The sequence below is a fragment of the Teleopsis dalmanni genome, chromosome 1 (genome assembly GCF_002237135.1).
Source record: "Teleopsis dalmanni isolate 2A chromosome 1, ASM223713v2, whole genome shotgun sequence".
NCBI lineage: Eukaryota > Metazoa > Arthropoda > Insecta > Diptera > Diopsidae > Teleopsis > Teleopsis dalmanni.
In genome coordinates this window covers 83633466-83658795 of record NC_051846.1, presented here as the reverse complement: position 1 = coordinate 83658795, position 25330 = coordinate 83633466, and the positions used below count along the sequence as shown (strand labels likewise).

Below are 25330 nucleotides of genomic sequence, written 5' to 3'. Positions count from 1 at the left end.
GAAATACAATAAAATAGGAATAAATTGTAAAGTTTTGCCGATATTTGCTTAAAAATATGCATATATAGAGAGAGGCATATACATTTTCTCCTACCTTACAGACTGAAACAAAAACGGATATGTGAATTTAAAAAGTTTTTAGGTTTATTAATAATAATAGATTTAAAAAAATAAAAATAGACGATTTTCTTATAAAGCTCTTAAAAAGAAAAGATTCATTATTTTTGTAAATGATAGAAATAATATATATATACAAAAACAAAAAAAAACACAAATATATATAAAATGCTTTTGTTAAACTTGTTATTTTTTTATTATATTACGAATTGTTTTAAAAGTAAAAATCAAAAAAAAAAAAAATACAGAGTTTCTATTTGAAATTTAAAAATTTTATCTTTTTTTTATATAAAAAAATAAAACTTTGCATGATCTTATAATTTTAAAATGTCTTGTCTTCTAGATTTTTTCGTTTACTGATAATACAAAATTAATAAAAATAAATTGAATTTTTATTTCAAATTTTAATTGATTTATTATTATGCTTTCGGTTTTTCGTTTAAACTGTTTGCTTGTTTTTATTTAAAGGAAATATTCAATGTATTAATCTCGTTCAATTGTTACTATATTCAGAATTTATACTGTGAAACAACTGTAACTACTTTAAATATTAACTAATTAAAACACGCTTCAATAAACTGAAACCAATATTGTTGATCTTCATTTCAATAAATTTTAAAAATATTTAATACATTATATATATTAATCAAAACAATGTGTTTAATGGTTTTCATCTAAAATTTATAGATATATCAAGATATATTATAGATTTAATATTAATCTATATGTATATGTTTAAACACAGAACAAATCATCAAAAAATTTATAATTATATACCTCTTAAAAAATATTTAAAACAAAGTGCTGAAAATTGTTAATAACTTATTAATTCTAAAAATAAATGAGTAGTATGTATAAAATAAATAACTTACTGTATATGTAATCAGAGTTTAAGATATTAAATATGTAATATGAATTATTTACTTAATATTTATAAAATCTTTTATAGTAATTCAATAAATTCGAATATAAGATAATCGAGTTAGAACTCAAATGGCACAAAAAATGAAATATATTTTAAATATATAATATAGCATTGTTTCAAAGAAAATTTATTCGATTTAAACGCTTTTTATTTAAGTTATAAAGCATTAGTGATGCACGATTAAATGTGTTCAAAGAACAATATTACGTATAAAAATAAATTAAAATAAAACCAAAAAAAAACAAAAAAAAAATGTATGCATATAATTAAAATTAAAATTTCATTAGGTCACAAATATCGTATATTAAATGCATGCAGACTTATTCCGCTATAAATTCTTTTTATCTTACTATGCGGTAATTTAAACAAATATTTTATATAATGTAATAAAAATGAACAAGTTATGTATTTTATATATATAAATTAGAACTACTGCACAGAGTTACATCCCTAGTATTCGAGTTGTTTAAAGTTGAAAACAAAATATTTGTGGAGCATAAAAGAGGAACTCCTCAAAGATTGCCAAAATTTAACCAAAAAATAAAACAACGACAAAACTTTAAATGTTTAAACAATAAAGGCATACACTTACATGTTATGTATAACTATAGTAAAACAGTAAAAATTTGTGCCATTTCAATACGGTTTTATATATTAATTCCTTTATCAAAGATATGTTATATACATTGCTTTAAAGTTATTTCTAAAAATTTCAATATAAATTCATTTTTCATTTTATAACAAATTTATTTTTATACATATAAAAACAAAACAAATTAATTTTACTCCCATTGTTTATTAGAAAGTAATATTTAATTGTTGAAAAATGATTGTAATATACATATTTGGGCAGTTCTTTTAAATTTATTTCGATTGGTATTTACACTGCTATAAAACCAGTGCAAATCTATTAAAAGAATATTTGAGTGAGAAAAGTAAAAAGTAGCAGTGAAAAGCTAAAGTTAAATCCTTAAATATATAATACAATGTACCTTTCCTTCAAAAAAAAAACAAAAATTAAATTGATTTAAACATATATAAATAAATCTTAACTTATCAAATATGCTTGATAAAATACTTAGCCACCGAAATTGTGGTACTTGTATTTCAGTAATTCTTATAAATTGTTATAGTAAACGTAGCCGTTCTTCTACTTATTAAAATACAAATATTTTTACTAAAAAAAACACTGCTCTGCATTATACGTATATATATTATTTGAAATTCATTCATATCCACATCAAATAAATGTATACATATATAAATTGGAATTATAAACCTAAAACCATTAACAAATATCAATAGACTTATAAATTGTGTGTTAGAAAAATATTTATTATGAAAGAGTAAATGTTAATGAAACAAAAAAATATATATTGTAATTTTGTGATACTAAAATAGTTCAATCAAATTTATGAAACAATTCAAACAAATCAAAAACTCACGCTAGCAACAAATAAAATGATTGTAAACTTTGATTTAAAATAAAAATATACTTTTGCTAAGTTCTGTCTTGGTTCTCTACTTTTAATTTATAAAAATAAAATTTAAATAAAAACAAATAAATGTGTTTCAGATTTAAAACATTGATAAATAATTTACGTTTTAAATAGGTTATATAAAAATATTAACAAAATGTTTTCTTGAATAAATAATAAAGTGAAATATTACCTTGATAAAGCTGTTAGTTTTGTTTCTAATGATATCATTTCATATATTATTATTATTATGACATGTTCCAAAACTCTATATACAATTATAAATTGTTTTATATCTAAGAACTTAGTCTACAAAAAGTTTTCAATTTCCCCTACTCCGTGTCATGTATTTAAGGTCGTTAAACGATTTGAATGTTTTGAGTGAATACTTGTCGCCTCCATGTTCTCTTTAGCATTGAATATTAAAATTAAAAAATAAATAGAAATATAAAAATATATATTTTATTTTATCGATAAAATGTAATATATTATTGTATTAGAATATATTACTAATATAATATTAATATGTTTTTTATATTAAATTGTTACACTGGAATCCAAAGCTAGCGTTTGCTGTTAGTCCAAGATTTTCTTTTTTTGTAATTGATTAAGGTCAAATACCACATTACATTTTTTTTATTTTTTTTTTTTTTATTAAAATTGCTCCTAGTATACTTAAACTAATTAGCAATATTCTTCTTCTTCTTTTTGTTCTTGAGTTAGTGCTATTACGCACTTTTACTCTATAATGGCTGGGGGGCTTATCACTACCCCACACTAGGCTTTAACTAGGCTAAGAAATCGTATCATTTATTTGTCTTTTAGTTGATGACGGACTTTAAATTAGCATATCTTCCTGAGAATCCAGAAGTGGACTTGAGGACTGTTATGGCGGGGTTAAGTAGCGTATCAACTTTAGTAAATAATTTTAGAGCTCTGTCTTTGATATATTTTTTCACTGAGTCAATCCTAAGATCTCTATGTATATCTGTTGATCTAATATACCATGGATCGACACACATACATACATTGACACTACTTTTAAATAGACAGTAGTGTCAATGAAAATAGTATTTATTTAATACAAAAAAAAATTTCTTTTATATTATTGAGATATTCAGGCTAGTCGTTGGTTTATATTAGGATAGAAATGAAGGTCAAATTTTATAATTAAGAAACTTGTCCTACCACAAGAAACCGATTTCGAATTTTTCAACCAGCAGAACGAAAATTGCTTATGTTTCAATGAGCGGGTCATAAATTTACTAGTCTAGCGTAGAAAGCATCGTTTGTCATGGCGCTGTTTTCTTCTGTCAGATATGGTAGTAATAAAGAATTTACTGATGATTTGAGTAGTTGAAAGTTTATGGTTCATGGGTGTAAACTGTTGGATTGAGTTCGATAGTTTTTTTCTAACTATCCAGTTATCCTTGGACTCAGAGGCATCCTACTCAGAGGGTTGCACAACGGTAGTTGCCTTTGCGAAAACGACGCATATCTTTTAAGTACCAATATTACAGTTAACATACGCACAACAGGAGCTAAACCCAAACTGCCCCTTAAGGACAAAAAAATTATAATTAGTAATTTAAAACCAAAACTAAATGTCAACAAAACTCTTATCTAATTGTTTTTTAACGGAATAAGATGTACAGAATTAACCAGAAAAATAACATTGCTTTCAAACTCATGCAGAAGTCTTGTATGATCAGTGGCTGTTTCAAATTTTCATATAGAGAAAGTCATTGATGTGGTTGTGGCTTTCGCTTATTTCACATGATGAAACGGTTTTACCAACGAAAGTTCAACAAATTATTAACTTTTGTCAACCCACTTGTCGAGTGTTAATAATTAAATCTAACGCAAACTGCCGCCATACAGTGCATAGCAGTAACAGAATCAAAAAAGTGGTAATTATTATACCATTTTATATCTAACAAGATCTCCGCCATAGCTCTTCTAGACAAAACCAGAGGCTTTAAAGCCTAACACATCAACCTAGGGCTCGGCAACATCCCTATTTAGCTTGTGATCAAGCTAAAGTACCTTGGTGTTGTGCTATTCCCTCGGCACAACTTCATTTCATACGTTGACTATGACATACCCAACTAAAAAATGCCCTTCAGAGGCACTACCAGCATTACTGTACAGTTAAATTACTCTGCTATAAACAGCATAACTTCCCCCCTCCACTGCAATTACCTCCGTTTAGATGAAAAGAATCAGTCTCTTAGAGCACAAGCTCCTACGTAATTTTACCAAATAAAAGCGCAGGCGTGACGGCACGCACTTTCATCTCACCATCCTTTACAACACGGCCAAAGTCGTGTCGCATTAACGAGTACCTCCTGACAATCGTCCGACGGTGCATCTCTCTGCTTTACAGCCCACCCCATGTCATGTCTACATTACCACCATCTTTCCCGCAGACCACGTCCCAGCGTTCCACTTTAAACCCCCCAGCATCTTACGCTATATTTCGATGAGCCCTATAATTCCTCTTTACAACCACGGCTCTCGTGACCAAAGTCACAAAGTTTACCGCTAGCCCAATTCTCGTTTTTACGCTATACTTACGCCAACTCCACCTACTCCCAATCTACCTTTGCCAAGCCCATGCTCTCTGGCGTAAGTAAATCTAGTCCATTAATCTTCTTTTCCAAAATTTCCAGTTTCCAAATTACTGTGGAAATCTCCACTCATTCCTAAAGGGTGGTTCTGTGGGTTCAACTCTTGCACTGTGGCTTTTGGTGATTTGAAATTGCTCATTTCATATGGAAATGGTATATACAGATAGATAAAAGAAAATAATATTACTGAGAAGTGAAACACATACTAAATACCTCAACTGATATTGAAGATATAGGTTGTAACGACACGGATTCTCCGTTTCGTTATATCCTTTGCCGGGGTAACCTCTGCCCCTTCCAGGAGTCGTTTACAATAAATTTTTATTTGCAAAAACAGGACTTCTCAAATAAAAGATTGTGGTTATAGTTTCAGAACTATTTATTTATAAAAAAAAAACCAAATTCAATGATATATAAAGAGTATTTAGATGTGATAATTATTATTATTATTAATGAAAAAAATTTTTATTATGACTGGGACGGCACGTCAGTGGCAGTTGATTCTTTGAAAAATTCTCAAGGGGATTACTTCCAATGACTATTTCGGAGGGATTCTAAATGGTCTATTCTGGTCTTGTAGTTGGCTTCTATGTTCACCTGTTCGGATAAAAAAATATTAAGGAATATATGTTTGATTTATATAATACACATATAATGGTGTCCAAGCGCGTTGACTTAAAACCGCCTTACGCTCGTAAACGATTATATATATACTTTTGTATTAGTTATACACATTGACTTAACACCGCCTCTGTGTCAGATAATATTTTATTGTATTATTTTATTAGTTGACATACAATGCCACCGAGTGATCATACAAGACACACTACCCTTACCAAAAATGCGTCGTCTTTTATACAGATCAGACGAGCTTTTTGTGTAGCGCACATACAATTGTTTTCTGCTGTTTTGTGAAGTTTTGTTTACTTTCCCGTTTGTATGTCTTACTTTCGTACTGTTCTTCAAGTTGTGCGCTCAACCGATCTCGTCTATCTCTTTGCGGCGAATTTCTATTTTGACGTTTTTGATATTTGCTTGTTATGTTTTGATTTGATAATTCTCGTAACTTTGCGTGCGGTGCTTCTTGTTTTTATTAAATTATTTATAATTTAATTTTATAATTATAAAAAATAATTTATTAATAAATTATTTAAATAAATTTGCGGGGATGAACAAAGAAGGTATGTATTTATTATTTTATTAAGATATATTTCTCTATTTATTACAAATTTATTATCTCCTAATTTCAGATTGCTTCACGTGTTGCAGTTGCGTGCAGGCTGGGTAGCTTTTTGGTAAGTAGTTTCTAATAACTATGTTAAATGTTAATTTATCTATTTTAATTTCAGATTTCTTCGAAATTTATTTAAATTTATGTAGGTTGGAAATTATTACAAATTTCCATCCTCACAAGGTTGAAGGAAACATTGTAGTATTGTGTAAAACTGATGGTACATAAATAAAAAAATGTTGGCAGCTCTAAAAAAGATGACAGCTCCATGTTTTTAATTTGAAAACTTATTTACGCAAAACAAAATATGGGAAATATAAGTGAGGAGAAAAACCTATATATTTGTATCAATTGTGGTAATACTGTTAGTCGTTTATATTCTAAATATGCTAAATCGGTAAAATGTCTTAAATGCGTAAGTGTTAAATTAGGTGTATAAAAAAACTAATTTAACTTCCTTTATTTAACAGGAAAAGTGTCATAATGTGGCAGATAAATACATTGAATTCGAACCGGTGATTATTCTTATTGATGCAATCCTACTTTCAGAAAAAGCAGTAAGGCATATCCTTTACAACCGTGATTTTAAGGTGATATATAATAAGGAAATAATTTTTATATCACAAGTTTAGAATTCATTACATTGACTCAGTGAAATGGTGTTTCTTTAATGTTATTAAAATTTTAAGCTAATATTAGAACTAAAATTTTTTATTTATTAATTTTATTTATATATCAGAATTTTATAATATTTATTATCTTTCGATCATATTGTCATATTGTCACCTTGAACATTACCCCCAAGAAAACGTCAATATTGAATTCCCCGATTTATTCAATCAAATTTCTTTTAAACTCTTTAATTAGAGCGGAGCTGATCTGCGTTTTGTTACTAACTAGAGTATCAAATACCAACTTCAAATTTGTAAACTATTTGCCGAACACTATGAAAACGTTAGAGCTAGCGGTTGCATAATATATATAATATCGTGTTATTATTTAGTCCAAATTTTGGACGCAAAATGACACTAATTTTGACTAAAACATTATCTGCAGTCTCAAAAAATTATATACGATTAATTAAATATACGAAATATTTACGAAAAAGACCACTGACGATGGGTATTTCATACTATTCAACACAGCTGGAAGGTTAGCCAAAAATTCAATTTTTTAAAAATAATAAAATTTTGTTGTTGCAATAAACTACAGTTCGAAAAAACTTTTCTATTAAAATAATAGTTTCTTTCGTCATAACTGACTTTAAGAATTAAATGTAACATAAAACAATATATAAATTTTGATAAACTGCTTTTAATTTGTTGTTTACGTCTCACATAAGCACATGGCCAGGGATTTGAAGAACATCGTCCTGCCGAAATTAATCGAAAGACTATATTTATACGTATGTATTTTTATTATTATATAATATTATATAATGTATAGTGAATATTTAAAAAAATAAAACTTTTTTATAAATTATAAAGTAATTCCCCAAAGTGAATTTTTGGCTATGGATCTGCTTCCATATTATTAAAAAAGACTACATATATAAGGTTAGTCAAAATATTTATAACGTAAAAAATCATCATAGATAATCTGCCAAGTATATTTTTGAACTGAATAATGGGAAGCTTAATCGGTTGCCGTTGCTCGTTTGTCTCTACTTCTCTACTCCGACTTGTTTGCACAAATACCTAAGAAGCTATTTTGTCACTGTGGAGTACAACATTAAAGTTGCTTTCGATTTAGGACTAGTGTGAAAATTTAACAATATTCTGTAAGCCTATTCCTCATAGTTTATCAATTCATTTTTAACATTTGTCAAGAAGGGATTGGTAATGAAGGTTCTGACTCAAGGTCTTTCATAATATCTTTATGTTTATTACCCGATATATCTTTGTTTCCGGCAGTCCTAGCCAGAATTTCTCGTATCTGTTAAAAAGTTGATTTTTTGTCTATACTCCGGTAATACTTCAGACGAAGTGTAAATAACCGCCCATTCCTAAGAATGTTGACTTTTTTGTCTATAAAATCGAAATTTGTAGCAATAAAGCAAGTGCTGATATACTAAAGGAGACATTGTGTGACAAGATAAGAATACAACAAATGTTACTTGTAGTTGACGTTATATAGCAACTATTAAATTTAAAATCAGTGAAGCTGGGAATTTGGCAATTAAATAAAATCAATTAATAATTAAATACAAGAATTATTTCCCAGACGACTGATGATGATTGATTTGGCAATGCTCGAAACAGCTGTATGGTCAGCTAAAAATTCAATTAATTAAAATAATATGAAGATGAATTTTTGTTGTAGTTCACTACTGTTCGCAAAAACCTCTTTATGAAATCAATTAATTAAAAAATATCATTTCACAATTATTCGAAAATTGATCTTAATCACGTTTCATTTTAAATACAGTTAATAAGACGGAAATTCTGGTATACGGTGTTCCATATCGCTCTGTCATTCAAACTACACTCATTATTGACCAACTTAAGGAGCAATGCCTTTATCAATATTGTAAAATCATTGCCATAAATATACTAAATCTATGTGTGAAATTTTGATAGATATAGATATATAACAAACATTTTGTTTCGACATTGGTTCTTGGCTCTCATCATAGCGTTAATAAGACTTAATTATTTATTTAATGTATAAATCAAGTTTATATATATGAAGTATTTTGGAATTTCTATAATCAATCACATTCCATCACTACACAAAATCAATGTATTTTGCAGATCATTTTAAGTTGAAATTTATTTTTTTATATTTTACCATTTTTTATATTTTATATTACTAGAGGATTATTTATTTGTTTAATAGAAATGTAGAATTTAATTATAGTTTCTTTGGAAACTTTCGACTGTGCTGCTTTTGTTAGAATCTTTTGCTCTATGGCGCAAGAAGCGTTTTGAACAGTTTGAAGCATCACAAAATGAGATTGTGCAAGAGAAAGGCTTTTATATATGCTGTTTGGAAAATATAATTGGTAACAAATTTGTAGTTTATCGTATATAGAATATAACTTTAACATATCTTTGTTATTTTAGACTACATCGTGATAACTTTTCTACTGCTTTTAGTATCTATGCCGCGGCGAAAACTCTTCTTCAACACCTCTACTTTTAGCGAATTTGCTGTTACTTTAATGAAAGCTGTTACTGTGGCTAACTTTTCAAAGTTCTTTCTGCTTCCTTTAATGGTTTGGCGCGAAAATACCACATTGATCGGCTCGAGCATACATAATTTGCTAGTAATGAGCTATTACATTCTTTGCTTAATTAGCGTTTTTTCCGTGATCACAAGACTGAACAAATTACAATCACTAGTCATTGTTTTGCCGATATATTTCGCAAAAAAATATTTAATTCTATGGCTGTCTAATTTTATTGAATAATATATAGAAGTCTTTTTACTCAAAGCCACCCAAATTTAAAATGTATTAAATAAAAAAATCGTTATATATAGTTTGCAAATGTAATATTATTTCTTTCAATAAATTTTTTACTTATACTAATTACTTATTATTAGCTCCTTTAATTGAATTAATTAAAATGTATATCGTTATCAATACGCGTTCGTATATGTAACATTAATTATTGGTACTATATTCATATTCCAGTTAATATTTTTTTTCTAATTTTAGGCAATTTTCGTGTAATACAAACTATTTTTATATCTATGCATATGTATCGATTATTTTTACATATCCTTTGAAATATAATCATGGAACACATTATCATTTTAAAAATTTAAAATAACTACAATTTAAAGTAATTTAATTGTATATAAACTACGCGCGCAGTATTCTTCGGAACGATTTCCAGTGCGTCGAAGTTAATATAAAAAGTTTTTTTTTCTTTATTGAATTTAATATTTTAATGATGTATTTTTTATTTAAGGATCATATATATATATGTATATATGAAAATTGATTTAAACAGGCAGTTAAATATTGACAAATGACGAAAATTGTTTACAATAATAGCTACACTTGAAGAAAGGAAGTATAACTGAACGCGGGTAATACGAATTTGATTGAAATTTATTGTGTAATATTTTTTTGTTGCAACCTTAAATGAATTTACGTATTATATGTAACCAGCTACAAATAATATAATAAAAATTAAAATACATACATAATTATTATACTCGGTTATATAAAAATTATTTTGAGATAAAAATTAATAACATAAGAAAATTTTTAAAATCATATATATATATATATCTATATATATATATATATTCTCAAAAATCAATTTAGACAATGTAAATAATTTCGAAAAAAATGTATAAAAGAGTTTAAAAAGTTATATGATTTAGGCCATACCACGTTTCAAGTAAAATTTTTAAAGTATTTTAAATTCCCCGTGTGAAATATTGTGGACATGGCATTAGTAAGTTATCTTAAAATGCAAAACGAATAGGTTACGTATATATATACATATATATATATATATATTTGTAAATATACTAGATTTTTTAATATTGCTCTCGGCTTAAGCAACGATTATTAATTATAAATAAAACTATACCATTACACAAATCAGTTCAGGTGCAATGATCTATTTTATACTTAATAACGTAAATTATAATTACGTATCTTCAGTTATGACGTCATGTTCCATGAAGATGAGGATGAACATGAAGAACAGTCATCGCTTTCAGGTGTGCCGTTTGTGTTCGTAGGCTTGGGTCCCCAGATGCGTACCGTTGCATCATCGCTAGCAGATGCTAGTAAGGATGGATAAACTGGATTCCATGAAACGCAGTTAACAGTTTTTGTGTGACCAGCTAATTTAGCTAAGGGCTCTTCTCGCTTAATATGCCATATGCAAACCAATTTATCCTCACTACCACTAGCAACAAAACTTTCATTCACTCCACCAAAGCAAGAATGAATTGCAAAATTGCTTTGCCGAATACCTTGAAAACGACGTACAAGACACTTGTCTTCGAGATCCCATAAGTGCAGTCCTTGATTAGATATATTAAGTAGTGCTAACCGATCAGCAGAGTTAATAGTAAACGTCATAATTGGGTTAGGTTCTTTTAGAATATCAAAATCTACATGCGGATTATCAAAATTATAGCTAAAATTTCAAAAAAAAAAATAATATATATATATTTGCAGATATTATTAAAAAAACATTAAATATTTGATAAATTTTATACTTACCCTCTGATTCGATAATGATTATCTGATGCTAAAATAGTCTTATTGTCTGAGCGAAATGCAACACAGTTTATTCGAACCCCTTCCCACGAGTCCACCACAGATCCGTTTAGATCGCACAAATAAAATTGACCCTTTTGGCCACCGCATACAAATTTTGTACCATCACGATTAAAAGCACCACAAGACAAACTGTCTTCAACTGATTGTGACAATTTTACTACAAGTTTTCCATCATCTACATTCCAAACGCATACTTCTAATGAATCCTCCGGTCCACCAACAAGTAATAATTTCGAATCTGGGCTCCAACTGACAAAAGCAACACTCAGTTGTGATTGCCCGTCTAATATACGACGATGCTTCAAAGTTAATTTAAACGGGTCAACATCCCAAATAATAACCGTTGAATCTTTACTGCCAGTTGCTAATTTAAGACCATCTGGAGAGAATTTACAAAACCACACTTCATCGCAATGATCGCTCAATATCTGTATGGTTTGCATTGGGAAACCATCAATAGAGCAACTATGATCAGTTAGCAAAGACACATTTTCTATATTTGTTTCCCAAGCCATATCGTGACAAGGACAATGTTGTGTTTGCAGCTCAACTGCTTGTTGAAGTAAAGTTCGTAAACGACGAGGAGGCATCATGACAGTAGGAGGCAAAAAAGCTTGTAAACGCTCCATAACTAGGGTACGCGAAAGTGTGCCTTTGCCCTCCCACTTGGCACGGAGATACAAGTCGTGGTTATTTGAACACATCATGTACGATGATAGCTGATGAACACGTGATATATTGTGCTGCAATGGAGTTAGTTCGTTTCGTAGAACATGTAGAGCTTCCATCGGGAAACTATCATCCAGATATTCTAAATATTTCTGTTCTAATAATATAAATTTCATCTCGATTATAGTCGAAGGTTTGCCATTATCGATAAGTGGCTCGAGTTCCTAAAAAATTATACATATAAATTCAATTTAGATATTAACAATATAATAACAGATTCAAATATTAATGAAATATTTTCATTTTATTTATGTTATTTAATAATAAATATAAAATTTTTATTATTAATTAAGAATGATATTATTTTTTTAACTATCATATATGTACATGATAAGCGTATTCATTTGAAGAATAGGGAAAATATTTTTTTTTTTGTTTCTATAAAATAACGCATTAATATATGAAGTTTAAAAAATAATATTATTTTAATTGGTATTGTTTCGCGTTATCATAAAAAGATTTAATATTGCTTTCTTTTTATTGTTGTTGTTGTAGTTACAACACATTTTCTTCTTGTTTTCTATATTTTTCTTTGTTTATATGAAAGAGTAAGCAATACTCCCTCTCTCTCTGTATCTCACTTATTGTACGTATGTATGTTAACAATAAGCACAAAGAAAGTATATATATGAAAATGTGTAATGAGGGACAAAACTAAGAATGCGATAATAATAAAAGACCAAGAAAAATAAAATTTTTAATAATAGATACTATAATTTTTATAAAAACTAAAAATTATGGTATGAAGCTACAGTTATATAGATATGGACCAAATTGGAGTCAATGAACTACTACGCATTAGGAAAATTGAAATTATTGAAATATGTTAAATGTTTTTGAACTGAAAGTAATATTCAAAACGATTTTTAGTTTACCTTAAGATCAGCGTCAGCTTTGTTCCACTCTCCGGATAGAACGTGTTCTCTAAATTTCGTTGCCGCTGGATGTTCCAAATAGCAACCAGATTCAGCAATTAGAGTTTTAGCCGATTTATCAAGACCAAAATCTTGTAAATATTGTCCAATTAAGCGTATTATTTCTTGGTTAGATTTATCCAAATGGATAGCATGGTTTTTGGTAACTGTAGAATTAGCATCGTCGTGATTATTTTCACCAACTGGTTCATCAGAACTATTATTTTGTGCAAAACCATTTTGTTTTACATCATGGCCGTTTGTTGAACTGGCTGACATTGAAGCATTCGGACCCGATGCATTGGCTTCCGTACCTCCACCGCCTTCGGATGGCGTAGTTGATGTTGATGTGTTGGAGGAAGAAGGATTTAAGCCAGAATTTTGCATGTTTAACTCTTTTAAATCGTCACCTTCGTTTTTTCTGCTACTGCTGTGTTTTGATTTTGCTGTTTCTTTGTTTCTTTTGCTTTTGCAGGGTGATTCACCTTTGATATTATTTTCTTGATTGTTTTGTGCTTGCGATACTGCCGCGCGAGAAGTAGACGCTGTTTCTGCGTCTATGGAAGCATTTGTACTGACACCTTGGACAGAGTTGCTGTTGTTCGATTCACTTACCACTGCTGCTGCTGCTGATGATGCCCCTGCTGAACGACGTCCTTTTTTGCGCGGCGGCTGGTCCTCAGATGAGGCACCAGTTGCAGCAGTTTTTTTGTTATTCCTATCAATTTTGAGTGTTCAAAAACAACACGCTTGTCAACAAAGTGTATATCTTCTCTCACCAGCTATTCGCTTTAAACACTCTCACTACCTTTCTTCACCTGCCCCACAACTGCTTTGTGAGCACGAAATAATACTTATTGTTGAAATATTGCCAGTATTAAAGTAGCTTAGTGGGTGGTGGGAGCTTTTATTGTTGAGTTCTCCTAACTGCATAAACACTTCAGAAAACAATTACAAAAAAATTAAAAAACAAATCTTTGTTTAGATATTAGAATAAAATTCATACAGATGATTTTTCTAATCATAAAGAGCTATAAACAACAAAAACATTTGATATAACAGGTGAATACAAAATTATATTTTTTTAGCATATGCCAAATATCTAATATATGTTGATATCAAATGTTGATTTTGTTAACAAAAGGAATTCATTTTTTTTTTTACAATGAGTTTCAAAAAGAACTTACAACAAATTATTAGTCTCCGTATTCTTTAATAAGCTGATAAATTGAATTAACTTGTAATTTCTACTTTCTATTTATTCGCTTAATTTTTTTTTTCACTTTGAGTTATTGCTTCTTCATACTTAATTTTCTTTTCATCTGTATTCTTAATTGCACTGAAACTTAAAACACAGTCGATTATAAGATTGATTTTCAAGCAAGTTTTTGAACAAGATATAGTTCAGTTTATTAACTTATTTTGAACAATACCACGAAATTATTAAAATATTTATAATTTCGAATTCAATTTTTATTGTGGAAAATAAATAACTCGATGACGAAACAAAGAACTGCCCAACTATTTCACACTATTTCATGCACTCGCAATGTTTAGTTGGTATATATGTGCGCAAACATATATTGTAGAGTTGCATATTTTAGTACTTTTCTACACTTTTCGTGAACTGTAAATAGTAGGTCTGTTCCACGAGCTGCTCGTAGTAAAATTCAAGTAAAACACAAGTAAAGTACAAACTGAGAGCGTAACACCAATATATTGCCAAATTATGCTCTTTACACAAATTTTCATGGCACAACTTTGCGTAAAATCTGGTGAGAACACCAGTGCCGCGCAAATAAATAATAGAAAAATTTAAATTCAAACCAAAACAGCTGATTCACACATCAACACAAATTTTACTTTAAATAAAAGTAAAGTCTGTGTAACACTTTCAAATTTTGCAGGAATGTTGCGCTCTCTCAGATGCTCTCATTTACTCGAAAAACTGGAACGAACTTGTGTATACACAGTGTTACTTAAAGTTACTACAAGTAGCTCGTGGAACAAACCTACTATATGCACTTTCATATAGTAGAGTTTATATATACAGCACAGTTTATATATTCTCGCAGTCAAATTTTAATTGACTATACGCATATTATAATATGCATATATTATTTATTGCATCATAATAGTGATTATCTAATAACATGTTTCCATTGTAGCCAAATCAACTTATATTAAGGACGTGTGAGAGTTAGGCTAAGTTGATGCTAAACCAAATGGGAATTTTCTTAGGATTTTTTGCACTGCACATATTTAGCCACTTAGCCCTAAAAAGTGTGCGAGTTACATTTTGACAGCTTATATCAGCTGTGAATATGTTTTGGTTTCAGTATTTTGTTTACATATTTAGCAATAACGGAGAACGCGCAAATTGATGAAGCATTTTTATTTATGCAATTTTTCGAATTAATTTAATTAAATAATCATCATAAGATATTAATAAAGAGATTTTTAGAAGAATATCCAAAAGTAATTATAAAATAATTTCAGCAAATAACATAAATTACCAGTTTGACTATTTAGCGCGAGCGTTTATGCCAAAGTGGATATGCTTTCGAAATATTTAGAGCTTTTGTAAAAAAGGATAATTGAAATTTTTTCACCAAATGAAGAAACTCGTTTAGACATTCTCAAAATTTATTCACGTAAAAAGTATAAAATTTAAATGAGTTGCGATATTAAAAAAAAAGTTTTAAACATCTATATATATGTGTATTATTAACTATTTATTTTATTTAATAAAAAAAAGCCTTTCAAAAAAATTTTTATTTATTTACTTTTTGAATGACAAATTTTAATCATTTCCCTTTAGGGAAATATATGTTGCATTCAACAATTTTATATAATTTCACTTATGCTATGTTCAGACAGCCAAATTTCCTTATACTATGTTTAGACAGCCAAATTTCCTTGATTTTGTAAAGATGAAATTATGTTAATTTCGAAAGTGTTCATACTGCTCCAAATTATGGAAATCATGTTTTTTGTTTACAAATCCAATGTTAAAAATGACATTCAGTAGTTCTATTATTATTTTTCACTCAATTTTAAATTAATATCAGTTACAGTTTTTTTTTTATAACTTTAAATTTATCTTACGCATAGTTGCATTTGAAATTTCCCCTAATCTCAGCCTTTGAAATTAAACGCATTTTCCTTAATTTTGTTCTGACATTGAAACTGAGCTTGGTATGGAAAAAAACAACTTAATTTCGCTGAAACGACGATGAAATTACGATTTTTACGAAATAAAACTGTGTCTGATCATAATATTTATTTTTTCTTAACTAAATTGATTTGCACAGAAGCCTATGAAAGAGGCTTTCTTATGTATCAGAAAGTTCTTTGTTTAAATAAACTTCATCGTATAATATATCACAAAAAAAATAAATTAAACTTTTAATTAAACAATTAAAAGATATATATTATATATATCCATAGCATATTCAATTAACAAAAAGAAAGATTTTATTAAATACTTACTTCCTCAAGCGTTTGTTTATAGCTCAGTTATTATTTGTTTAGATTTTACATATAAAACATATGACATGTTTTATATATAAAATTTCCTAGGGATTTTTTGTACTGCACTTATGTAAATATTTATTTATTGCACTTATTTATTATTTCTTTTATTATATAACGGTAATATCTAATTTACATAATTTTTACCTAATTTACCCTACTCAAAATTTTGGTGAATAGTAACATTCGCTGTCATACTGACATAATTTACTATTTCCTTCAATTTACTCGAACTCGTATACGGTCATAGTCGGTTTTGTTTTTTTAGGATTATAACTTTTATTTCTATATGTATATTTATATGTATATTTCTATATATATTTCGGCATATTATCTCTTGCCTTTATTAGGAGCATTTCTGATATTAGGAACTTGCGAATTCGCCTAAATACGTATTTAAAATTACTAAAACAAACGTTCGAACTAAATTTTCAATTCTAAAAAAACAAAAAGACTTTACGTAAAAAAATTTCATCGTAACGATTCAAAAATTAAAAATAATATATAACAAATATTTCAAATTTTTGTAATTTCCCTTGTGGGAAATTTATTTTTAAGGGTTGCATTTGATATTTTAGGTCCAATTTTCCTTACTCTATTTTTAAATTCAAAAGCACGGAAGCTCTGTATGGTTAAGGAAATTTACTTAGTAAGTTATAGACATGATATAGACAATGCTACATGTATGCACACTAAGTATGCAGATCAAGTATGTCCTTTGTTATACACTTTAAAAGAAGGTGTAATTTTACCGATAACATGTCTTCAGACCGAAATTTGCTATGCATACTTGAATATACACAGTGCAATTTGGTAGCATGGCATATTTGATTTTATCATTGTCTATATCATGCTTAAGCAGTAGAAATATGGTAGAAATCAACTTTATTGGCGACCTAAATGAAATAAACTACTTTAATAAAGGTAATGAAAACATAGTATGTTACATTATACATTTTATAATATATGTATACATTTTATTTTAATTTATTATTTGGAACGCATCCTTAAATAATGGTAATCATTCACAAATTATCTCGTTCACAGAAGGAGAAAACTTATTTGGATGAATTTTGTAAAAAAATTAAATTTATGTAGAATTTCACACATCAAAATTCCATGTAATACGATTAATATTGTTATGCCTAATTGAACATATGTTAAAATTTCACTGGCTGTAAAACAACTAAACCAGGTACGCTTCCTAAGAAATGAACGAATTACCTTACCTGTACTACAACAACAACATACCTAATTGACCAAAAAAGTGTTTCAAATCATGTTTAATTTTATTACATTAAATGCGCGAGAGTTTTTTAAATCCAGTATGCTTTATTTTTAAACACATTTTAAATTACTATTTAAATAAAATAGGGTATAATGCATTTTTATCCTAAATTACATTATTAAACATTGACATGCATTATTTCCTCCTCTGATGCAGCTGACAGATTTATAAACATGTTTACAAATACATATTTTTAATTTGCTATGTTTACCTATATACGTAATTTCATATAAATACTTGCCAATATACAATAGATTTAATTGGTTTTGATAACTTAACATTTGAAAACATACAAATCCATCCTGCATTACCTTTTTCGTTTATCAAACAGTGAAATGAGGAAGATTTTTCTTTTACACTTAGGTAAGCTAATTTACATATAAAAATAAAAATAGCTTTGAAAAGCCTTCAATCATCTATATACAGTACATTTTTTTTTACAAATAGTTTAATATTATATTTAACAAAATTAAAATATGAATCTATAATAATTAATATATAAATGTCATATTTCATATCTAAACGTAGTTCTTAATTAATGAATTTTTCAAAATATGCAATATTTTTGCATTTTATTATATTGATAGAAAATAAATATTTACAAATAAAAATTTTTATTAAAACGTAAAAATTAAATAATATATATTTTGCAATATATATTCAATATTATCCTAAAATGTGTTAAAATAAAAGATAAAGATAAATTAATAGTTCTATACTTGTGTTTAAAACGGATGAGTAATAGTTAAAGATGTTATTTAAGCAGATTGTACATATAATGTGTTATGTACCTTTTTACTCAAAATAATAGAATATGTAAATATAATTGTATTCTAAAATATGCTATTTATTATGGAACATATGCTGCTAAGCAACAGTCGCATGGGTGGCATGCTGATAACTTATTGCTGTGGGCATAGTTTCCTGTTGTTCTCTCAATTGTCGTCGTCGTTTCTTACTCCAAAGCTCATGACAATCTTGCCATGTAGGCAACTGAGGCGTGGGCATACTAAAAAAATATTTAATTAAATATGCTATATAATTTTCAATTTAATAACACATACTCATCAGGGTTTATATTCTTCAGCCATACTGATTTTAATGCATCTTCTGCTGTTATACGCCTATCAGGATCCAGCTCCAACATTTTGTCAAGTAAGTCTAATGCAGGTGAGGGCATAAACTCAAAATCTTCTCTTAAACGTCGTCTGTATATTTTCTTTTGCTTTAGTGTATGAAAAAGTGGCAGTTTAATAACATTTGGCCATACAGCAGGAACAGGAGTACCACATATTTTTGAAATCGTTTCAAGTTGGGCCATTTCAGCATTAGCTTGAAACAGTGGTCTCTTCAAAAAAAGTTCACCTAAAATGCAACCACAAGACCAAACATCAATTGCAGGGCCATATCTTTCTTCACCTAATAATAACTCTGGAGGTCGGTACCATAATGTTATAACTTTATTTGTATAGGGACGTTCGCGATCATCTGCATTGTATAATCTTGCCAAACCGAAATCTGCAAGTTTCACTTGCCCTCTAAAAAATTTAAATATTTATAAGCAAAAATCGGAAAACCTTTTATACAAAGTACTTACTTATTATTCATTAATATATTTGAGCATTTTATGTCCCTATGCAAAAAATTTTTTTTATGGCAGTAGTTCAATCCATTTAACAACTGCTTCATAATGCTTGCATTATTCTCATCGTTAAATACAACCATACCGGATTCTAAAAGTCCCATTAAATCGTGGTCCATATACTCGAAAACTAAATAAAACGACCCTTTGTCTTTGCGAAACTCCAGCGCATCTTGTTTGTCAGTAACAATTTCGTGTAAATTAACAATATTGGGATGATTAAGTTGACGCAAAATCTTTATCTCTCGTACAGCAGTAATTGGGAAGCCTTCTTTCTCATGTTCCAATCGTACTTTTTTTAATGCCACCATTTCATTTGTGTGATTATCACGTGCCTTATAGACCTAAATTGAAAAATCAGAAATAACGGTTTAAAATAAATAGTTTCAAAAATTTGATGGCTTCGCTTCTTGTACGTTTGGACACATTAATTTTAATTTAAGTACTAAAACCTTTAATACCGAATACTTTTAAATCACATACCTGTCCATATGTTCCTTCACCAATCTGGGCAATCATTTTAAATACATCTACACATCGTTCACCCCAGTCGCGTACATTATTTCTGGAGTCCCTGCGATTTAATATAATGGGACGTTTTTGTGTAATTGTATTATTGTTATTTGGCGTATTATTGCTATCGTTTTCATTTCTACTAACAACATTTGCAAATGCATCGAAATCTTCCGGACTATTTATTATTTCATCACCACTCAGATCTTCACTACCCGGCACCATTGGAGGCATAGGTAAATTTAATATGCCTTTATTAGACTTACTACTACTGGAACAAAGTTTTTTTGCCGCTGCTCTTGACGTTGTTGGCGGTGAGCTGTAGGGTTCTGGTGGGGACGGTGTCGGCACGTTTACCAAATCGGCCGCATTTATTCCGGGTGGCATTGGCAGTGCCGTAAGACTTTTCGGTTTTGATTTCATTTCGTTTTTAACCGTATTATTAGGTACTACCGTATTATCAATTTCATCAGTACCCTCTTTTGTATTCTTTTTCTTCGGTATCGGAATGTTGTTTATGTCTAACACGGGTTTTGGAACTGTTACATTACTTAAACCATTGGGCTTAGTATTTACAGTATTAGCTTGGTCTGTTACTACTACCGTCGGAGTGCTCACATCCACGGAGGAGCTATTATCATTGATAAGTAGTGCGCCGTTACTATTACTGTTTTCTTCTTGACGCTCTATAATTTCCTATAGCATAAATAAAATTAAACAAAATTCACAAGCTTAATATATATGCCTTACCTGTATTGCCTTATTACGTTTATGTTTATCTTTCACCAATTCAGCAAATAAACTAGTTTCACTAATTTTTTTACTGTACTCTATTCGTTTTAGTTTTATATCTCGAGAAGTTGGAGAAGATGATCGAGAATTTGAACGACTGCGTGAGCTATTGGAACGTGAACGTTTCCTTCTACTGCCATAGCGGGAAGATGATCTATGATGTCGATATGAAGATGGTGAGGGTGTATCATAATAGCGGGAACGAGATCTTGAGTAACGCTCTCTTTTAGAGGAACGCGAACGTGAAAAGCGGTCACGCTTTGATGATCGTGAACGTTCTGGTGATGGTGATGCAATTAAATATTTGCTTTTATTGTAGTTGGTACGATAACTACTTGAGTGAGGAGAATGCCGATTTCGAGCAATGCTTGGACTTCTATAATATAGAAAGGGTGTAAAGGGAATATATATAAAAATCTGTGAATTGCATTTTGTTTTTTACCTCGAAAAACGTTTTGTGTACTTTTCTTTACTGCAAGAGTAACGATCATATTCAAAATTGCGTGTACTTCGGGAATTAGAGTGCATATACCGCCCTTGTTCATATATTGTTGATGCAGAACGACTATCATTCATTTTTCGGCGTTTATGTGGCGGCGTTGTAGCTTGATGATGGTAGCGTTCTGAAATTGCGATTATGAATTTATATTTTGTAAAATTATTGTATGGTTTTACCTGGAGAAACACCTTTATATTTTCTGCTATCTTGCGATGTTACGTGGTGTCTAGCATGATAATGGTGATTATTAGCACTACTAGATTTTGGGGGGCTGCCAATATAACGTGATCCACGGATATCTCTTGACGAACCAGAACTTGTATAAAGAGGAGGCGTATGAGGTGATGTTGCATGATAACGTCCTTTATTATTTGTTCGTTGTGGAGTGCGATGCCTACCACTACCACGATTTGTAACAGTCACCTGTAAGCCACCTCCCATTGTGTTTATTGTCGAAGATGAAGTGCAGCCTGCTGTCGATGTTGTACCACCTCCAGTACTTACAGAAGATATATTTACTGAATCTGCATAAAAACTAGCGTTGCTATTAGGACGTCTAGGAGGAGTATCAGTAGATAAAGGAGTTCTTTCTTTTATAGGCGTATACGAGGAAGCAACTCCACTTGCAGATCGAACAGGACTTTTTAAAGGTAAATCTTCAAAGGAACGTCTAGTAATTGGAGGGGGAGTATAATTTCTACTATTCTCGACAATTTTTCCAAAGCCGTTATCAGATAAAGATTCTATACTTGAAAATGACTTTTGTCGCTTCTTTTTTCTTTTTTTGGACTTTTTGTTCCTCTTATGCTTTTTGTCTTTTTTTGCTTTTTTCCGTTTTTGTCTTCTTATTTCTGCTTCTAATTCATCTGTATCATAGGTATCACTAGAGCCAAAATCATTTAAATCTGTTTCAGCTTCAACGTCATTATGTTTTTGTTGAGGTACTGAAAAAACATACATATACTTGTGTTTATATTTTAAATTTGATTTAAAATTACCAGTTGTAGTTGTTTCGATTTTTTTATTAATTTTAGTGACAGTGTTTTGCTTTGGTTTATGTACTGGAGAACCAAGAATTATCCTTCGTACGTGGCTTGGTGATAGCGTTGCTAAGTTGTCCATACTTTCCTTACGTTTTTTTCTGTAATCGAATAAAAAAAATGTGAATAATTTTTTTTCATGGTTACAGAGCAAATACCTACCTAATAATAGTTTCGAATATATTTGAACTTTTAGCATTAAAATATATAAAAAGTATAATATATTGAAAATAACTTATCTACGTATTATATTTTCAATGACAATAAAATACGTTAACTGCACGAAAGTAATTTTAATACTTTTGTATGATTCCATAACAATGTAATTAAAATTGCTTTAAAGTTTTTAAAGTCAAACTATTAAATAAACCACTTCGTGCAAGTTTACTAAATTTTATGTAGAATTACATGAATTTAATTAATCCACATACCCATAATTTTCGTCGTCGCTGCTTATGTTGTTATCTGTTTTATGACCACTCATATGTATTATGGATCGCCCGTCCTTGTTCTTTTTATCCGAAAAATAAGAATTATCCTTCGGCTTCATTGTTACTGCGGCAGGATCGATTTCTCGAGATGGGTCCGAATTAATTTCTCCAGCTTCAGAGTCGGAAAAATCTTCTGAACTGACATCAGAGTACTCCACGATGGCATTTACGCTCATTGCATTAGTTATTATAAAATTAGCACCGTATTTTTAGTCTTTCTTACAACGGATATGCCACAAGTATTACAATGTTGAAATTAACTCCTCTTAATTATACCTGAACTGTATTAAGATCTAATTTATCGTTCACAGTCGTACGTATTCACTTATTCAAATATATTTTTTTTTATGTTAAAAACACTGCATTTTCATTAAAATATATTTGCCATTTTAGTGTAGGTACATACTTTTACATTCTTGAAGATTACATGCGTTATTAAAGCATACAACACATTTTTACTCAAATAATATTTTTTATCTTTCAATAAATCGCAAAAGAAAAGTGTTAAATTTTACATATAACTTCAAGCTTCAATCTGAGTGTATTTATACTTCTGTAATTTTTCCCAACTATAATTTCCAAAAAAAATATACATATATAACTTGTCATATCATTTTTTCAGGTTAGTGGTAGCTAACAATTGACACTTTTCTGAAAGTGTTACAAAATAACAAATTTCAGGTAGTATATTTTTTAATTATATGTTAAGGTATTTAAGAACTGTAATTAAGAACTATTGTAATGTTTTTTCCAAAATATTAATATATTTTATTTAATAATAACATTCATTAAAAATATTTGAAGCAAAACGATTATAATATTATAAAAAAAACATGTACAAAAATGCAACCCTGCATCTCAAAATTCAATTAACCACATCAGCAATACTTAACCGAGTATTTAAGATTTCACTTATTATATTTGACAGGTAAAAATTGTGCTTTAATTTATGTTCAATAACCCACTTTTATTGGATGAAATAGTTATTTCGTTTGTATTTACACGTAAATCACTACAGAATATAATTTTTGTCTCTTTTAACTCACATTGCACTTTCATATATTAAAATAAATTAAATTTCAACACGTTATAAAAGTATTATATGAACTTGTTGCCGTAATAACATATTTTTACTATCTTCATACGAATTGAGCACAGCATGGAAAATATATTATAATAGAAACAATATACTTGTTTATTAAAGGCATTTCATACAAAAATTCTTTTTTAAGAACATTGAAAGTGTCTGCGGATATCATAGGTGAAATTTTTTTCCGCATAAAATATTGTCTAGTTCACAACGACATGAACCGAATGTTAAAAAGTGTGCCCTTATTAAAAATAGTAGTATATTATGAAGAATACGAAAATTACGTTTTGTTGTTAATATTGTAGGAATATTCTATTATATAAAATTTATAGTTGATGTTTTAATTGAAATTATTATTGTATACTTGTGAGTGTTATGCTTTTATATCAACACACTGCCTCTCAACCTTGCCTGAGCTATTTTTATGCTTAAATCGGTAACAATAAATTTGCTCATTTAACCGGTAATCAGCAAAATGAGACAAACAAATAAGATTAAAGTGTTATTCAAGAATATGTCAATAGGAACATAAAACAGAAAAACGACTATGCTTGATTAGGAAAAATTCTAACGAGTTGTAAAAAACTCATTAAGTCTGGTTGAAAAAAGTTGGTATCACTTTTAAAATATGTTAAATGCTTATTTTTGACATATGGTTTTGGTGGTGTTGTACACAATATGATATATAAAAATTGTAAACACTAAAAATTAATTAATTTAAATAAAAGAAAACAAAATGAATATTAGAAGGACAATGGTTAGCATTTTCATCAAATATACTTAAATTAATTTACTTATTTATGTATTTGAATTTATTACCAAATGAAATGCTTATATGATTTTAACAGATGACTAGAATTTTGCAACATATTTCCAGTGAACATTCACAAAATTTTTGCGAGTAAAACCTAACTCTGACGATTAGCACACTATAAAAAAACAAAAACACAGAAATTGCAAATATCGTAAAAACTTGAAATTAAAAATTTAAAAATTATTAAAAGTAATAAAAATTTAAAGACAACCTCAGAAAGAACAAAACCTATTCTTGACATTTCTAAAATTTGATTTTGTTTGCAGACGTGTTTTCCACAATGTTTCGAGGTCGCATTCTTTTACACGAAGGCAATTTTTAAATGAATGGCTTGTTTTACAAAAATTAT

At 29.0% G+C, this 25330-nt stretch overlaps 3 protein-coding genes across 3 annotated transcripts; 1 reads left to right on the top strand and 2 right to left on the bottom strand.

The window, feature by feature from the left end:
* The first annotated feature begins 5312 nt into the window (after positions 1–5312).
* Positions 5313–9911, top strand: LOC119672672 (protein ARV1). Its single transcript, XM_038083788.1, has 5 exons — positions 5313–5386; positions 6565–6796; positions 6852–6971; positions 9241–9385; positions 9447–9911. The coding sequence occupies exons 2-5, from the start codon at positions 6689–6691 to the stop codon at positions 9791–9793; spliced, it is 720 nt and encodes a 239-aa protein (XP_037939716.1). The 5' UTR covers positions 5313–5386; positions 6565–6688; the 3' UTR covers positions 9794–9911.
* An 807-nt stretch (positions 9912–10718) lies between these two features.
* Positions 10719–13685, bottom strand: LOC119668527 (WD repeat-containing protein 26 homolog). The gene is made up of 3 exons (XM_038078065.1): positions 13240–13685; positions 11576–12528; positions 10719–11489 (listed from the first exon to the last, which is right to left on the bottom strand). The coding sequence occupies exons 1-3, from the start codon at positions 13663–13665 to the stop codon at positions 11006–11008; spliced, it is 1863 nt and encodes a 620-aa protein (XP_037933993.1). The 5' UTR covers positions 13666–13685; the 3' UTR covers positions 10719–11005.
* Positions 13686–18787: 5102 nt separating this feature from the next.
* On the bottom strand, positions 18788–23671 carry LOC119668525 (cyclin-dependent kinase 12). The gene is made up of 9 exons (XM_038078063.1): positions 23018–23671; positions 22545–22687; positions 21723–22490; positions 21490–21670; positions 21006–21423; positions 20226–20951; positions 19698–20086; positions 19165–19638; positions 18788–19109 (listed from the first exon to the last, which is right to left on the bottom strand). The coding sequence occupies exons 1-9, from the start codon at positions 23251–23253 to the stop codon at positions 18968–18970; spliced, it is 3477 nt and encodes a 1158-aa protein (XP_037933991.1). The 5' UTR covers positions 23254–23671; the 3' UTR covers positions 18788–18967.
* Between the last annotated feature and the right edge of the window lie 1659 nt (positions 23672–25330).

Bases quoted from the DNA above. Each gene is read 5' to 3' on its own strand.
- LOC119672672 (XM_038083788.1), top strand. From the start codon at position 6,689: ATGGGAAATATAAGTGAGGAGAAAAACCTATATATTTGTATCAATTGT. The intron at 6,972-9,240 runs GTGATATATAAT...ATTTAATTATAG, and splicing joins TTTACAACCGTGATTTTAAG to TTTCTTTGGAAACTTTCGAC. The intron at 9,386-9,446 runs GTAACAAATTTG...TTGTTATTTTAG, and splicing joins CTGTTTGGAAAATATAATTG to ACTACATCGTGATAACTTTT.
- LOC119668527 (XM_038078065.1), bottom strand. From the start codon at position 13,665: ATGCAAAATTCTGGCTTAAATCCTTCTTCCTCCAACACATCAACATCA. The intron at 12,529-13,239 runs GTAAACTAAAAA...ATAATTTTTTAG, and splicing joins AAGCTGACGCTGATCTTAAG to GAACTCGAGCCACTTATCGA. The intron at 11,490-11,575 runs GTAAGTATAAAA...TTGAAATTTTAG, and splicing joins AATCATTATCGAATCAGAGG to CTATAATTTTGATAATCCGC.
- LOC119668525 (XM_038078063.1), bottom strand. From the start codon at position 23,253: ATGAGCGTAAATGCCATCGTGGAGTACTCTGATGTCAGTTCAGAAGAT. The intron at 22,491-22,544 runs GTAATTTTAAAT...ATGTTTTTTCAG, and splicing joins AATCGAAACAACTACAACTG to TACCTCAACAAAAACATAAT. The intron at 21,671-21,722 runs GTAAAACCATAC...TCGCAATTTCAG, and splicing joins ATATAAAGGTGTTTCTCCAG to AACGCTACCATCATCAAGCT.